The 17,936-nt window shown below is 39.8% G+C and overlaps 1 protein-coding gene across 2 annotated transcripts in view; it reads right to left on the reverse strand.

Annotated features, from left to right (window-relative positions):
* Window positions 1–17,936, reverse strand: part of Stumps (DBB domain-containing protein stumps) — a 35,743-nt gene that overhangs the window by 6,617 nt on the left and 11,190 nt on the right. For both annotated transcript variants that reach the window (XM_076381074.1, XM_076381082.1), the window contains exon 6: window positions 159–318. In XM_076381074.1, the coding sequence (XP_076237189.1) occupies window positions 159–318 (160 nt within the window). The remainder of the gene's footprint in view (window positions 1–158; window positions 319–17,936) is intronic.

Here is a 17,936-nt window from a genome sequence, read left to right on the forward strand (position 1 = left end):
GCTACAGTATTACTGATTTCTTGGGGCTTTGACTTAAGTAAAGGGGACAAGTGTTTAATGCTAGAAAAATGGTCATTGGGGTGGAATTAAAATTCACAGAGGCTTTTTACTTAATACATTTAGCACTAAGATTTAATAGAATAATGAAACGTAATTACTTGAATGGCGGCCGGCCCTGCTGCCTGCTAATCTGCTCGAAACACGCCGTGAGATAGTTGACCCACAGACTCGAAATTTCGCTGTCTTTACTGGAGACGAAGAGCACGTCATCTTCAGGGTGAGAGTCGATTTTGGAGATTCCTGTCGCTGATCGAGATCCTGAAAACAGAGAATAAATCCCTAAATGTGATATACATATCTACTCAACTTCTAATACTTTTTATTATTATTATGAGTCTCTTGTTCTCCAAGAATTCTATATGGGATTAATACAGAAAATGATGGTAAGTGGATCGAGGTCCTTCTTCGTCTCTCTTCAATAAAGAGACTGTTTTAATTAAAGGTACCTTCAATTTCCGCGTAGCCAGGAAGAGACACACCTTGCTTTGGTTTCCCCTATGGGGGAAGGAGCTCAATTTCATTTAATGCGACACGAGACACGCGAGAATACAGTTACCCGACGAGTCTAATAAAATAATGGCCTGCTAATGCGTTTGTTCCTCGTTATTCGAGAAAACGGCACCGCGGAGGTACTCTGAATGACATGGAATAACGTGCAACAACGTTGGCACGCGGAAACTCGTGCAGCACTAGAAAAAATTAACACAAACTGTCTACTAAAAGTATAGACAGTCACTCCTACATTGAGGAAGTCGATAGAACCTCTGCAAAATTATTAAAAATATCAAATTAAAAATAGTGAAGAACATACCCTATACATTATTATTATTATCATCATCATGAACAAAATCTACAATATTTTTTACGTATATCAGGAACCCAGAAAGAATCTAAAAAATATATATGAGAAATCGTCGTTTAAATTGTCCTGACTTCTGACCCATACATGGACCATAGGACAGTGAACATGCTATTATTATCATTATTAATTATAAATGGTGTAAAATCCCAATTATACATAGAATACATAGTATCTACTTAAAACTATTAATCTGAATTAAATAGTTTCCAAGTGTTGAGAATCCTCTGCATTCTACATGCTTTTAATAAGTAAATTTGATTTAATTTAAAAACATTTTCTCTTAGCTTACTGCTATTACCTCTGAAATTAGCACCAAGCTTTAGAATCATGGGGCAGAAAAAAGGATTTCGATCTGATAACCTTGAAACCCAGCAGCAGAGATTGAAATGCAACTGACATGCTGGTTCGACTCGTCGATGCACCACGGCTGGCAAGTTTATCGAGCGTACAATGGTATAATTAATGGGGTCGTTCGTTTTCCACAACTGCGGTCTTTCTCGTACAACGGAGCTTTTGTGCAAGCGATATCGATATCTAACCGTCGACTGGAAACAGTCGGGGTTCACGATCCCTGTCGGTCAGAAATAGAAAGAATCGTATCCTTTCTTCCTTTGATTATTGTATGATGAACCTTGAGAAGTTGCACAAAAATGGGGAAAGAGAAAGCGAGTTAAATTTGCAGAGGAATGAGTAGCTTGAAGAAGAGAATAAAATATCGAAAATTTGAGTTCTGTTGCTCACTATATGTTGAAGTCTTAACCAAATTAAGTAAGAGAAAAAAAGAACAAAAAAGATAGAAAATGTCTCTGCCAAAAAATAGATAAAATGACAAAAATATAAGAAAGATAAAAAGTGTATGTAACAAAAGAAAGTAAATAAAATGACAAAAGCAGTACCCAAGGGGCCTAAATCTTGCTATTAAATTTACATTTAATAGCACAGTTTGAAGAAGAAAAATTCATAAGTGTTTCCTCCTTCAGATTGTTATCTTATTTGAGGACTTATTCAGTATTGGAGTACATGGGCTATTTCTTCTTTCAGTTTAATAAAAGAAGAAGCAGAACCCTATTTCTCGATTCTTTTTGAGATCATGGGGGAATTAATGGAGACTAATTGCAGAGATATTAGCGATACGCGTGGATTAAACTGCGCTGGTATTACGGGAGAGCCAAGAGGTCCACGATCTCTGCAGGGCACGAGGGTCCGAAAATAACTAGGAACGGGGTAAACTTTCGTTTTCTCCCTCTGGATTCTCGTACACGAGCACCGTTTTCCGTGAAAACCGTGGACAAATAAACAGGACGATAAGAATAGAAGGGAAGGCCTATGGTCAGCGAAGGGCTTGTTTCCGTGTTATGTAGTAACACGTGGTTTCTGTTCCGTGAACGTCAGAGGAGAATCAACTTAAACTTTCTGATTGCAAACAGAAGCCAAAGCTCAATTCTTGGAGAAAAAGAAGGGCTAATGATTAAGAATAATTTCTTCAGGTGAAAGAGAAAAGATGTTTCAAGAAGGAAAAAGTCTTCTTCTTCCTTTTCTGTTTGCCTTCCAACGCGGGGGCCATTTTGTTGGTTCCTGCGTTTGGTACGTGACGCGCGTGGCTTCCGTTTTCGGCACATCCGGCCTTATACCGAATTAATGGTCGCGAACGATTGAAGTCGCGAGCCGTTATGTGCTCTCTTCTTAACTTGACTTTAGTCTGGTCAACAGGAAACGAAGTAACAATATTTTTAAAATATGATAGGGAGAGGAGGAGTTTAAGAAATTTCAGAAAACTCTGGACACTATATATCTATTCTCTGCTTGGACAAAATAGGGTAAGGCTACCAATTACTGTGTATTAATTTTGTGAATTATTGCACCCTCCTCTTTGCCTTTTTTATTTTCACATATAATAAAATATAGCGCTATTGATATGAAAATATTTGTCCTTTTTCCCTTTTTTGCTTATAGCCTAGGGGTTGTAGAATAATCGATCAGCAGACAGTAATGGGCACTCTTACCCTGCAAGCTTCTAATATCCATTTATGAATTACTTTAATTTATCTTGGTACTATTTCCTATTTCTCACCCTCCCTCTATTTTACAAAACACTTCACAGATATTCGAATAATAAAACCTGAAAATAATATGACATACTGTAATTACTTTCAAGCTCACACATAATTGCCTTTTTATCCCCTTCCTCATAAGCACCACCTCTGTCTCAAGAATTCTTCCTCGATAAATTATTCCCCTAAATAATTCCCCTGAAATTATTCTTCCCCAAAAAACCTCAATAAAAGGACCACATAAATCAAAGCCCTCCCCCAACGAGTAGCTTTACAAAATGCCCTGCAAATAACCGAGCTCGCGGCACTAAATGCAGAGGCAGCAAAAGAAGTGGCAAGCTGGTAAAAAAATCGTGCATAAATTAGAGACAAAACGAGACACTCACGGGTGACGTTGGACAAATCCAAAAAGTTCGGTCGGTTTCGTCGCCGCGACCGAGGGGTTTCGCACGTGTTCGCCATATTTTTTCGCGGTACAAACTTTTCGACCATTTCACCCATCGTTCTCTCCACGATTTTCTCGCACCTCGCGTTCCTGGGATATTTTATGAACACTCCGCGTCCTCTTTGATTGTGATACGAAAGAGGGTCCCGAATAACACAGTGGCCATCGTCCGATGGGGAATAAACGACACCTTTGGTTTATCGTCGACGACTGAAGGAGTGGAAGGGGCCTTGCTGAATAGAGAGAACGTCCACCGTCGAATTCGAACTGACCCCCACCTATGCTGGGCCCCGTTCGCGTCACTGTTTTCACGTGCAGACTCAGAAATTAGACGATGCCCATAATTAAGTGCCACGGGACTCGAATTTTAATGGAACGACTCTGTTTGCTTTGGAGCAAGGCGATAAGTATGATATTGTGATGGAGGAGCTGTGGACTCCAATAGCTGAATATACTATTCTATGTCCTTTTATTAGATTACAAATTAAATAAAATTAGCGTTTGTGTTCAAGTATTGGAACATTTAATATTAAAAAATATACAAAAAAGAATAATTTGTAAAATGCAGCAAATTTCTATTTTAGTTCCATTTCTTTAACTCTCTTCTGTGTTCATGAAAATATGAAATTGCATAAAAGTCCACAGTTGAAAGTCCAAGTTGCAAAAGACTTTTAAGAGCAGAAAAAGTTATTGTGAATACAATAAATGAATTTGGTCTCCAGACTTGTAACATAAATTGAACTCAATAATAGACTTCTATCAAGATTTATTAATTTGATATAAATGGGAGGCAATTCTGAAAACCTTTCAATTAGAACAGCACCTGGTAACTTTAATTACGTTTAAAATAAATTCAATTGAAAGTATCAATAGAAGCAGGTAATTGAGAAGTGCCAATAAGTGCAGGGGATTGGAGGGCACGTTAAAGGCCAATAGAATTACTGTAAATTAAAAGCACTCGGTGGAAATAATCGGGGAAAGAAAAGGCGAGAAGTGTAAGTACAATGGTGGCGAGCAGGGCCCATTTGTATTCGCCGCGATGCAGCGTCCCCCGCATGCGATTAGCATATTGCATATCCTGCGCATCGGGTGCATCAGGACGCCTTCGAATGCACGAAAATGTCCCCCTGCTGCGTGGAATTCTTGAAGGACGTTATATAAATAATTTTCTCCAGTTCTATCATTTCATCCCCCATCGCCCATATTTTTATTCAAATTACACCGAATAAAAGCAACAGTGGCAAACGTTTTCGATTCTGAACATGACTGAAAAGGAAATGTCTCTATTTCTATGAGAGGACAGGAGAGGTACGTGCATCTCTTATCTAGAATAGGTTTCGAATCGATTCCTCGAGGTCTATTTATACATTTTTCATTACAGTCATCGACGAAACGACGTCACGGAACGATTAAAAATTTTAATCGACCCATTGTTACACGTCGATTTTAATGCACCCTTAAAACGATATATGGAACACTGGAGCACATTTGTAAACAATGCTCGATGATCTTGGTCGCTTGGGTACATTAAACCAATGTACAATGTACATTAATCGAGGCGTGATAATTATGTTAAATGTAATTACTCTTACCACTGGGAAAAAAACATTAGTAATTACCTACTATTCTATTTTATAATCGACTCTAGTAATCATCCTGCAGTCATAAGCTAAGCACAAAGAAATACCAAATATTACCAAAATACTCGATGCTCCGTTTGGCATAGTGATTCTCTTCCTTAATCTTCATCTTTCCAATGATTCTTTCCCAAGATTACAGATTCTCCCAGCTCTCGATCCTCAACACCAACATATCACTCCAACCATAGTACACAACTGAGTAAAAGTTTCTTTCAAATTCTCACGAACCACTATACAAGATCGCCTACAGTGTCTCTCAAAAAAAGAACAGCAGATCTGTACGTAAAATAAAGAAAGAGCAACAAAAGTTGAATGACTGAAGATCTCGAAGGTGAACACACAAAAATCCAAGAAACAACGTCCGGCTGGAGCGCGGCGCGCCTCGTCACTGATCGTCACGAGGGGTAGTTTCGGAGATGCGTTCGTGCGTGGCGCGCATGCGTGCCTGCTTGCGCGGGGATCTGCGCAGACGCGGCATTCAAATATTTCGGGGATCCACGTGGTCGCCAGAGGGGCCAGCGCTCGCCGTGAGAATCACAGCGATCACAGCACGCGACACGAAATTCTAACGACCCCCACTGTCCCACCCCCATCGATTTCACGGGAAATCGTTCTTTGTCGAATCAGCGGAAGTAATTTGCACATTTATACATGAAAAATGACTTATTCCGCGTAAGAGAGAATAAAAGAGCCAAGCGTCGAGTTTTTTTGCTCCTTTTTTTTTCTACAGCTATCTTCCTCTTATTATCGTCGAGTTTTTTCTTTCTGCTCGAGATTTCGAAGGTCGTTGGAGCTCAACGATAATTCCCCTGTGATGTTGATCGGGACAAGGGTCCAATTAGTCGAATGGTTAAAGATAATGAGCATTGGCTCGATATGGGTATTTTGTAAACTTTCTGTTTGCGTTCCATGAACACGCGTCTCGATGGCATCGCCGTCTCTCGATTCGACGGGGTGGCTTAATTAAGCATTAATTAAGTTAATTAAGGACTTAATTGGGGTATGGTCGCTGGGGAGCGACTTTTCCTTAGAAGAACGAAGTCTTCTGGGCGCAGATGCATCGACGTTTGGCGTTGGCTATCGTGAAGAGATAGAAGGAATGACTCGTGTCCTAAATAAACAGCAATTTTTCGACGCAGAAGCAGCCTGCGTTGTAATCACTGCGCAAACATCCTTTTTATAGAATTTTTTAGGGCTCTGCTGAGTTTGACGGTAAAAATAAAAATACCTATCTGTATTCCTTAGCATATTTAAATAATTTTAATACTCTAGTGTCTTTGTTATGAGTACGCATAGGCTGATTCTTATGGCTTTATTAGTTCAAGAGATATACATTTAAAAAGAGTAAGTTAGTGCTCCACTTCAAGCAGCTGTAAAATCTATAATTTTTAAAACATTGAAAAATTCTTTGAGGCATACTTAATCATCGCTAAAGACTACAAATTTCCGATTTCCCATGGAATGACCCATCAAAATCCACTGCCCAGTCGTATTATCGATTCTCAAGCCACTTTCAAGATAAACGCTCGAATTAATTCCTGAGTGGGACTCTTAAGGACTCAAAATTCATGAGGCAAAACGTCGAAAAATGGTCTTTAGAATCGAGACTCCTCGAAGACGCTCTGTGCTAGCTCCTCGAGATCACAAACTCGGATCACAAAGGGACCCCTGACACGAAACGTGGCGCACTTTACGTGGAAGCTCGATCGCGAAGTGGCTGCAGAGAGATTTTCTCGACGAAAAACCTTGAACAGGGGCCCCATTCACGGAGAAATCGAAATTCCAGCGAATCGGTTTTAGGCGGCTCCCTTTCAACCGACACGCTTCTATTTCTGCCGCCTGGAGTTTAGTAACAGTTTCAGAACATTGACGCAGATCTACGCTCTGACGCGAGCCAATTACGCGAGTCCCCTTGGCAATAGAGATTTTTGTATGCGAGTTGCGTCGACGATTGACGTACTAACGATTATCGAGTTCTGTCGTTTGCAATAATTAAATTATAAATTCATTGCAGCTGTTTAACTTTGAATCTATTTTTTTTTGTGGACAGTTGAAGCATAGTCTATTTTATCCTAGAACAATACTCATAACGTGAAAGAAATTGTAAATTACTTTGGGGATAAAAATTGGAGAAGTATTAAGGCATGTCAGGGTGAAAAAATCACTGTTTTGGGAAGAATTGTTAAGGTTATTTTTTTCTAGGGTAAAAAGTTCAGAAACATACAGAAAAATCTGTAAAACGAATGTAAATGAAGAACCCTGTCTTCGAAGGCAGAGATCCTAGCGACATTTTAAGGGGCGCCAAATGCATTATATTACTTCCGCTCGAAAGCGTTTCCTTCCATAGAAAACAAGCAGAGATCGCTCGAAGCGCGCGCAGAGAATACCAAAGAACGGAAAAATAATTGCATTCATTATTTACGCGCAGGGGTTAACAAAGGGGCGCTTAACTCAAAAGGGAATTGTTTTCAGCGTTGGCTCTGCTCGTTAATTGAACAAGAGGAGGAATCGCTAATTAAAAATACCAAATAGAGAAGAATTTAATTTTTCGAGATCTCGTTCGAAGTTGGACAACTGTTGGACGTCGAGGAGTCACTTGTTCCTCTTTCATGTGGGAAGCGAAACGGACAAGACCCTTGCTGTTACCTTGAACTCAGATAAGCGCCCTTTGACCGAGCCTAAAGACCACTCGACGTCGCTTGCGAGAGCAACCAATGTTGGACGACTATTTTATTTGACAGTCGGAACGTATAACGCGATAGTAATCCGTTTACGACCTGCGCTCGACCCTCGCGTACTCTCTAATACAGAAATTGGGCCTCTCCAATCAGAGAGTCGAAGGAGAGCCGCGGAGCTGAGGGACTGACGAGGGAATAATTATCTTGAGGTTCAGGAGGAGTGTTTTGCGTCTTGCTTCTCGTTCTACTGTGCATTTACGAGTTGCGTGCAAGATGTACGTATGTATATCGAGGGTCGTGACCTCAGAAATGAAGAGTATATGAATTTTCATATGGAAATGCAGCTATGTATGAGTTTTACAGAAATTGAAAGGGGTAATAAGATACTGAACATTTCTTAAACCTGATAATTTGATAATTTAAATGCTTGAAATGTTGCATGTCCATTTTTAGTCAAGTTTGAGATTGTATATTACAAATAAATTTTACATTATAAAATCTCAAACTTGACCAAAAATGGACACACAACGTTTCTGCATTAAGCCATCAAAAAATGTATGACCGCTGGAAAATTTCGAAACTGTAACACTTATTTAAGAAATTTGAAATTCGACCCAGTCAATATATTCATACACTTTACTAGCGGTGAAAGAAAGATTAGCCACTCTCCAAAAATATCAACTCAAATTATACAGTCCCTCCCCTTTTCCAAAGAAACGACCCCAAAGCCATGCAAGACACAGATTCAATGTAACTCACGAAAGTGAGTCAACGATTTCAAGAAATCGCAGCTTACACGTGCCTCGCGTAAGAAAAACGCCACCGAATACCAAAAAGTTTAAGCAAAGGCGTCGAGGGGCGAAGCAAATTTTCTGGCGACGATATAATTTACATTCGCGCGCATCGGCGCCTGTAAAGCATCGCGAGGAGACGTGACGCGTAAGTACGCGTGTCGCTGCAGCGTCTGCTCGGTTGCAGTGCAACTGCACGCTGCAAGTGCAGGCCTCTCGGCCAGACCTTCCGCGAATCCGCGATTTATATCTCTTGACGTTGCTAAATATGACTAATTGCGGAGGCTTCCCTTGCAGACGTCGCTCGCCATTCACTGTGCGCGTGGCCTCTGTAGGCTTAATTGCTCCTGACACTCTCGTTTGATCGTGACCAGGTAACGAGACGCGACCTTCCTCTGCGTGGCTATTTCTCCTTTGACCCTGGGAAATACTATGCACATCATAGTTGCGTAGTTCCCAGTGGAAATTATTTTCTGATGCAAGTACTAATTGCATTTTTTTAGATGATATATGTGTACTGAAATTGTGGAGATTAGATTGAAATTTGAGATGAATTACTAATTAATTAATAGTCATGTGGATATCAAATATAAATATTTAATAAGAAAGAATTGTTTTATAGGAATAAAGCAATATCACAGTTAAATTCTTTTTGGGTTACTGTAGATATAAAGAAGTTGAGATACACAGGGTGATTAGTTTAACTGGAAATCTTCTAATGACACAATAAAGAAAAGTCTCCAATATTTCCTCCATGATGATACGTGTCCCAGAGTAATTACGCTTCATCCACATATTTCAAAATGTACATCACAATTCCTTGAAGCCTATTTAAAGATCCCTCCTTCCTCGAACCATTCCCTCTTATGATTACCAGGAATCTGGAAGACACGAACCTCGAGTCCTCTGTAAATCCTCCCTTAAGGTGTCTCCCACACGACAAACACCCCGTAGATTAGTCTCGATTCGCATCGAGAGTTAGCGCGTTATCGGATCGCCAAGAGACAAGCACAAAATTATCGTGAAACGAGCGTCTCCCTCTTTCCTCTTCCCCCGATTCATTAATTCTTCGTCGCCTAACGCTTCGTTAATCGTTGATTCTGCGTAACGTAGAATAGCGATTGTCGCAAAAAATTTATCTGCCATTATATTTCTCTGGCGGCTCATTGCTGCTGATCGATTTCCGAGAAATCGGGAAACTCGTTGCCTCTTATCGTCTTTCGTCCCGCGAGACAGACTCGCGTAAACACTGGCTGTCGCTCACCCTCGTTAAGAGCCGCCGACGGCACGTAATCGCGGTAATCGAGAGAGCGTCCAACGATCCCGTGCCCATTTCATTTTCCTGCAATTTGCGATCATGAGGAAATCACTGGCTCGACACCCGACGTGATTCGAGATGTCGAGAGAGAAAGCAGGGGGCAGGGGAGAGGGATGCTGGAGTTATTTATAAACATTTGAAAATTTGAGAAGCTGGAGGTTTGAATATTTGAAAATTTGAGAAGCTGGAGGTTTGAATATTTGAAAATTTGAGAAGCTGGAGGTTTGAATATTTGAAAATTTGAGAAACTGGAGGTTTGAATATTTGAAAATTGGGGATTTGAGTATTTGAAAATTTGAATATTTGAAATTTTGAATATTTGAAATTTTGAATATTTGAATATTTGAAAATTTGAATATTTGAAATTTTGAATATTTGAATATTTGAATATTTGAAAATTTGAATATTTGAAAATTCGAATATTTGATAATTCGAATACTTGAAAATTTGAATATTGGTGATTTGAATACTTGAAAATTTGAATATTGGGGATTTGAAAATTTGAATATTTAAAAGTTTGAAATATTTGAATCTTTGAAAATTCGAATATTTGAATATTTGTATTTTAAATCTTTGAAAATTTAATGAGAGTATAAATTGAATATACATCAACTATAAATGAAGTTACGTACTCTGATTTAGGTGTCTCTAAAATGAGATTACTTAACGAATGGGGGCGACGTCCAGGCTGGTCATATAAATCTCAGAAAGTATGATCGATGGGACACGAGACATCGGGGTCGATGTAAATTAGGATTATCTCGTCAACGGTTGAATTGAACGAAAAACTACGGAGGTCCTTATTTGTTACAACTATCTCGTACAGAACGTGGGGACGAGCGCGACAGTCAGATAATCTATCTATGGTCACCCATAAATTTCCACCGGCGATAGCGAAGGGGCTCCCAATCCTTCACGAGGGCTTCGCTACCTCCGCGATATCTCGTCGTTCGTTCATGAAGCAGCGGAAAACGCGTTTCTCATTCGTCACACGAAAACCTGTACGTCATATTTTACAGTAAAATATACTCAGTTGTAAAACTGTTGCTTTCATAAATTTTAGATATGTTCGAGTATATCTCATCGACCTGAAAACATTGGCAATAAATTGGTAACACTTTAGAATTGATGGGTTAAAAGTTTGGAAAATATTGCAGCAGTTTTCTGCTTGATCAATAGTCTCAGTGGTTCTATCTATGTTCTGTACTGTCTTCCTCCTTCACATAGTGTCTATAGAATTTCTTAATGGAGATGATATTCCAGATGGAAAGTTGAGATGGAAAAATTCGATGAAAAGACTCGACGCGGGAGAAATTTGTAAGTTGTCGAACGAAAGTGGCTCTTTTAATGGACAGTTCCTCGACTGCAACGGTATCGAGTTACGCGGCCATAATCGCTCCTGGAATAGGCAGCCAGGGAACCATGGTTGCACAAACGTTTTACTTCCTACGGCGCTGTTGCTCTTCGAGGTCTACCATTTTCTTTATTCACAATTTTCGTTTAAGTAATACACTAAAATTGCTTTCCAATTTATGTCTATTTACTTACACTATTTTCTAGGTATTTTGCATTCAACGTTGTTCGAAATACATCACGTTGACCTAGATAGAATGACAAAGACAATTAATGTGCCTCGATCGACTCAATCAACAGTAATCAATCAGTAATTATCCCCATCAGACTAGACATCTGTGTTCCTGTTTCGATCCTCTGTAATCCTATGCCTTAGAGCAGCCTCGACTAAAAGCCAATACAATTTAGCATTGATCAGATTCTATTCTAAATAGCCATACAAAGTCTCTGAAGATTATACTACTAATTATAGTACCATGGATTTTACTGTACTCGTAATTTTATGAATTCGAATTGATAATATTCGAAAATTTCTAAATGCAATTTTCCTTTAAAAGCTAAACTAATTTTAGTTCTACGTTAGAGTAAGCAACATCGATCGAGGGGAGACTTTTCGTCGTTAGATCGCTGGAGTGACCTTTGATATGCAAACAAGCTCCCCTGTGAGGAAGCTGGGAGACATGGACGTAATTTACGAGGCTTTGCTGGACCACGAAGGTGTGCCTGGTTACCACATGAATTTAGAGACTAACGTCTTAACGAGCTTAAAACTTCTCGAGTCATGATGTTTGTGGGCGGTCCCCTCTTTACAGAAACAAAGGAAAGACGAAGATTATTCGATTAGCCTGCCCGTCGAGCAGCTCTCGTTAAAGATGCAAATCTAGTGGATCCACCTTCTTCTGTCACCTCTGACTTCCTGCAAGTCCATTTATGGCGTTTTTTGATTACTTGAGTTGGGGAATATTTGGTTACTATTGAGTTGAGGAATATTTTGTTACTATTTAGTTGAGGAATGTTTTATTCCTATTGAGTTTAGGGATATTTGATTACTATTGAGTTGAGGAATATTTGGTAACTCTTAAATTAGGAATATTAAAATAAAAAAATGGGATTTTTGGGGGAATTCTATAGAACGAACTGAACGATAAACAGTGACAGATGATGTAAGAAGTTTCCTCAAAATAAATAGCCTTCTATCACTATGAACTCGTATCTTCTTCCACGAGTGAAAGAGCAAATAAGATGGTACGGATTTACCATATCGTATGGTCGAACTTCTGTGTCGATAACAGGGCCTGGGCGAATGAAATACCGAGACAGTTATTGGATCTATCGAGAGACTTATTGAGTCGTCAAATATTGACCTTAATCTGGAACCTTTTGCACTGTGTATGTCAGTACTCCTTAAAACAGAATTGTAGCTACTAAATTGATTAAAAATCCTATAAACGAAGACCTCTTCAATATTCTATAAACCCTACTAAACTCAAAAGAGAACTAAATCAACTTCAAACAGCTATAATAAATTATTGAAGAATTTCTTTTAATTAATTTTATTAAATTATTTCGAAATTGTACGTAAAAAGTTTTCCTACACACACATATTTCTTATCACATCAGTCAACAGAACGCACCGTCAACTGCAGGACAGAACGACCTCGAGTTCCGGAGCGACACGACTGCAGCAATTTTCTAATCGAATTCACGTTTCACGCAGGGACTGGTGAAATAAATGGGACGTCGAATGGTCCAAACTACAAAGCAGTTAAAACGCGAGGTCCTCTGACAGCTGCAGCTGTGCAGCATTACAGAATATCGAGAATATAATTTTTTGGACATCAAAGGTGCGTCGGGGACGCGAGCCTCGAAGCGGGTGGCGCGCGAAATTCATGAGCCATTCTGGGACACTTTTTCACGGATGACGTAAAAATAGAGGAGGGGGCGGGGGTGTCGACGCAGCCATAGAAAATGCATAGGAACACGAAAATAAGCGGACGGTCGACGGATAAAAATAATAAAGGGGCGGCTGTAAAAACAGAAATAGGCACGACTTTAACCATGCTTTAACGCTTCGAGAGCTGCTCTTGGGCTGCTCTGCTCGCTTGTTTCGCGTGATATTTATTAACCATTTCTCTATGGCAACCTGATGCATAAAAATAGCCCCTCAGGTGCAGAAATCATATAGATAAAAGATAAAAGATCGTATGTACTGGGATTCGATATAAACACCACGATGTCTGGTGGCAGGAAAGAAAAATATTAACCCTGCACTGAGAACACTTTCTCCTTTAACAATATTCTCACGTTACTCAAGACAATTACGTGTATCTCCCGGCCAACGCAGTGTTATTTGCAGACTGCGAATGTTTATGCAAATTCCTGTCATCAGAAACACGATTAAAGAAGTGGAATTTAATTAAGAATTACCTTCAAACATTATGAAGTGTATTTAACTTTCGATATTTTGCATATTTTTGCATACTATATACATATTGCACTATTTTGCATGCTGAAATTTTCCGTAAATGCATAGAGATCCGCAGTCTAGTTACTCGTCGCCATATTTAGCGCATAGTGGTTAAGTCCTGTCTCTATATCGAATCTCAATACCAATTATTATCTTTCGAAATACTTTTGTTTCTCGAATTTCACCAAAAGTGAGCAACACCAAAAATGGTTGAAAGCTGTACTGTTACATCGATGGGCGATTCATTGTAGATCCCTCGAAGGGAAACAGAGCACGCTGCGACGATAACAGAGAGAAAAGGGTTGCGTCGACTGCAATTATTGTATGCAAATGATTTACGCGCGGGTACGTGACACTCGTGCACGTTATCGACAAAGGAACAACAGTGGTCTTCCGGTTCGCCGAATAAATCGCAGTTGCCGGACATCGCGTATTGACCAATCAGGGTTCGTTTAGGTACTTGATGACCGTTCCAACTCCGATCTCGAATCCCTTTCCAGGGCGTGAATCAAAATCGTGCCTCGAAATTATTTTCGATACAATTGCTCGCTCCCCCTGCTCCCTCAATTTTCATGCAATTAACCCTCGTTTGGGAGGGCCGTGTCCTTCGTAAGAGGATAACGAGGATTTCGTAATTTAATACTGGCAGTTGGCCGCTGAGAATAATTGCGCCTGGGGACGTGGAAGCTAGATCAAGATTCGAGGAACTCTGTCTTTTTAATTAAATGCATTTCAAATTCAAAAATATTCATTTTTATAATGTCGCTACGTTTTGAAGACTTGAGTATTATAGTAACATATTGACTGTTATGTTACTCGTATGTGAGTGATAGTTTTTTTATCATTGTGAGTAGCAGTCATATACTCAATTATGAATGGTATTATTAAAAAATAATAGCGATAGCTATTATACTAGAACAAGAAGAAGACTGGAATAAATACGAAAATCAATTAAAATGGAGACTCTTCTGTGTACAAGACAATTCTATAAAATAAAATTCTATAAAATAAAATAAATAATAAAGTAAAATAAATGATATGATAGAAAATATTCTTACCCTTATTACACAGAATATTCTTAACCCTGAATGACAAAAAATATGAATAATCAAGGTTCTACTGTACAAAAGTGTTTAGAAGTATTCATCCTAACCCAGATCTGGGAAGGATCACTCGATAAGAGAGTTCAAGCTACCCGGATGTTTTCTCGGCTCGCGGATGTCTCGATAAATCCCGTGGAATAAGAAAACAAATCGGATTAGAATAATCAGGAGAGCCTAGACCACGTTCGACGCGGGGGATCGCAGTAATTTTCGATTTAGATTCCAGAGATCTGCTGGCTCATCAACGAGTACAATTAGTACGATTAACGGAGTCGAAGGACGAGCGAGGTATAATTAAGAATGATTGGCCGCGAAAGGAAGAGTTCTTTTCTTCCATCTCTCTTGCTCCAGTTTCCCGATGGTAAAAGCGGAAGACGACATCCGTCTTGCCAGCGAGAGGATCTTTAATTCCGAGGCTGCAGGCGGTGGGTGCCGTTAATGAGCGGTGTAAACGATTAAGCGGCAATCAATTTAAATTAATTGAGCAGGGAGACGGTTCACTTGCGAGATTCTTTAACTCTCAATGCGATATTTCCGTTCTTGAAGAGAACGAGCAGTGGAGGGTCTCGAGCTCCGCTTTGAATATTCAGAAATTAAGGGATTCGTCATCGAGGTTGATGATTGATTTAATGAAGGGCTTGAGAAATTAAGATTGTAACGTGTACTGTACCTGTTTCATGAGAAGTCCCCTGGAAAGCATGTTCTCTAATGCTTCTCAGAGGACTTCTGGAAAGAAAGCATTAGGGAAGATGCTCTCCAGGGAAATTCTCATGAAACAGGTACAGTCCACGTTACAATCTTAATTAAAATAAAAGCATCTTGCTTAATGCTTTTTAGAGGACTTCTGGAAAGAAAGCAGTAGGGAAGATGCTCTCCAAGGGACTTCTCATGGGATACGATTAGTACATAGTATATATAATGTGAAGCAACAAGGATAATTCCCAATTTTCCCAAGTGTTATTTCATCATTCTCGATTTTTGTGAGCCTCACCAACGAAACCTGTATTAACAGTGTTTTCTCATTTGCAATTGTGTATTTCTGATTTTTGTTAGTATGTATGCTATTTCCTCAGCTTGTGCTCGGTTCGTCTGTTGCGTAAATGGACCTTTATCGAGTCAGAGCGTGAGACGAAATGAGGACACTTGCTGAGGAAAGTGGGCAGAGGAGCAAAGAGTGAAAAGTGAACTGCCCAATCGAAAGGGAAGGAAATCGAGGCGTAGCGTTCCGGATACGAGGTTCCAGCAAGGGTGGGACCGGAAGTCGTGCTCGGTCGACACCAGGAAGTATAACCGGTAAATATATACGCGCATGGAAAGCGGACTGTGCCAGCAGAATGTTTAATTTCCCGGTTACTGACCGCCATCTTACGAGCAGATCTACGCGACCTGATCTATTGTCTGTTTAACATGCCATCGAAGGAGCATCCTCGCGCGAAACGGAATTATTAATTGTTAGAATGTAACCTTGCAAGGGGGAACGCCGACTTATTGTTCTCAGCCAGCTATGCGAGCGATAGGGAAAAGGATAATTTGCTAGGGACTGGTAGTTTGCTAACTGAGGGAGATCTGTATGTTTAAAATAGTGGTATTGGGTAAAAATTATGTTAAGGTGTTAAGAAGGTGTTACAGAGGCGTTAAAGGGGGCATGTCGGTGTTTAAATAGTCCTGAGAGTGTTGAACACCTCTGTAACACCCTTTAACACCTTCTTAACACTTTTTTAGTACTTCTGATAATTCTTAAGAGACGTTAAGAGGCGTTAAAGAGGTGTTAAATAGGTGTTAAAAGGGTGTTAAAGAGGTGTTAAGTGGTGTCAAAGGAGTCATAACACTATCTAAACAGTTTAACTCTCTGTAATACCCTTTAATACCTTTTTAACACCTCCTTAACACCTGTTTAACACCTGTTTAACACCTTTTTAACACTTCCAATAATTCTCAAGAGACATTAAGGGCTGTCAAAGAGGTGTTAAGAGGTGTTAAGAGGTGTTAAACAGGTGTTAACAACAACTAAATTACGTCAAAACAAGAGAAAGCGAGAAATTCACCAAAACTGTTCATCACAGAAAAGATTCCTGTTCCCATTTTATTTCCATCGCCCCAAGAAAAAAACATATGAGCTGTTAACACGAGTTCTCGAAACAAATCCCCACAGATAACGCGAAGTCAGGATCCTGTAGGTATCAGAGACGCTTGTCAACACAGTTTGTTTTAACGAGCGTGTCTCGTCCGGATGCGACATGGTGCGGCATCCGCAGAGCCGGATGCACCGGTTCTTTCGTCGGACTTGTACACAGTTTATCCTACCGCTACGTGCCCCCATAGGCAGCGAGAAAAATATAGTTAAAGTGGAGTGCGCAGCCTTTCGACGGCTCGTATGGATCGGAGGACGTGACAGTGTCAACAAATGAACGAAAACTTCCGGCACGATCGCAGGACGACAATCTTGGCCGCTGTCAATGTAAACGGAAGCGTCACGTTGTTAATTCCCCAACACCCCTTTAACAGTAGAAGAATCTGTAAAACCTGTCAGTATTAGCAAACTCTCTGTATTTTTCTAGTTCCAATTGACTCTCATATATGTACTACTGTTAAATAAATCGACTGTTTCAGTAAAAAGAGGGTGAAATATTTTTTCTCAATTCCACGGGCCAATCGCGTTTTATCAGAATATTTATACCCTCTCCTCTTTTAAATATCTCACGTTTCACGTTTCGAATATTCCACAATTTTTTGGTCATATCGAAAAAAAAGGATCGCAGAATTTGTTTATCCTCTCCAGGCCTGGAAGCTGAATTTTCCTCCCGACTTCTTCGACATTCGTCAGCGTGAACGTCTGGCTGAAACAGCTGCGATTCACGAAGCTCGCTTGCGCGGATATCCACGCTTCATTTCTGGTATTAATTGAAAACAGGAGGAGAGATGAGAGATCGTGGAAGCTTCTAAAATCCCTATGCGATGCGTACTATTTATATTGCAGGGGAGGTCTTTAATGTCCAACTTTTTATCAATTTTTTGTTAACTCCAGAATAATTTTTGCTCCTCTTCGACCACTTCATAAATCTCTCTCTGTATATTCTGGGCATTTATATAAACCTAATTTTTTGCTCTCTCCCAGGTCTCTACCATTTTATAGAATCTTCCTCTGTATATTTTGGACATTTGTACCAA

Source organism: Calliopsis andreniformis, chromosome 1, assembly GCF_051401765.1.
Source record: "Calliopsis andreniformis isolate RMS-2024a chromosome 1, iyCalAndr_principal, whole genome shotgun sequence".
Classification (NCBI taxonomy): Eukaryota; Metazoa; Arthropoda; class Insecta; order Hymenoptera; family Andrenidae; genus Calliopsis; species Calliopsis andreniformis.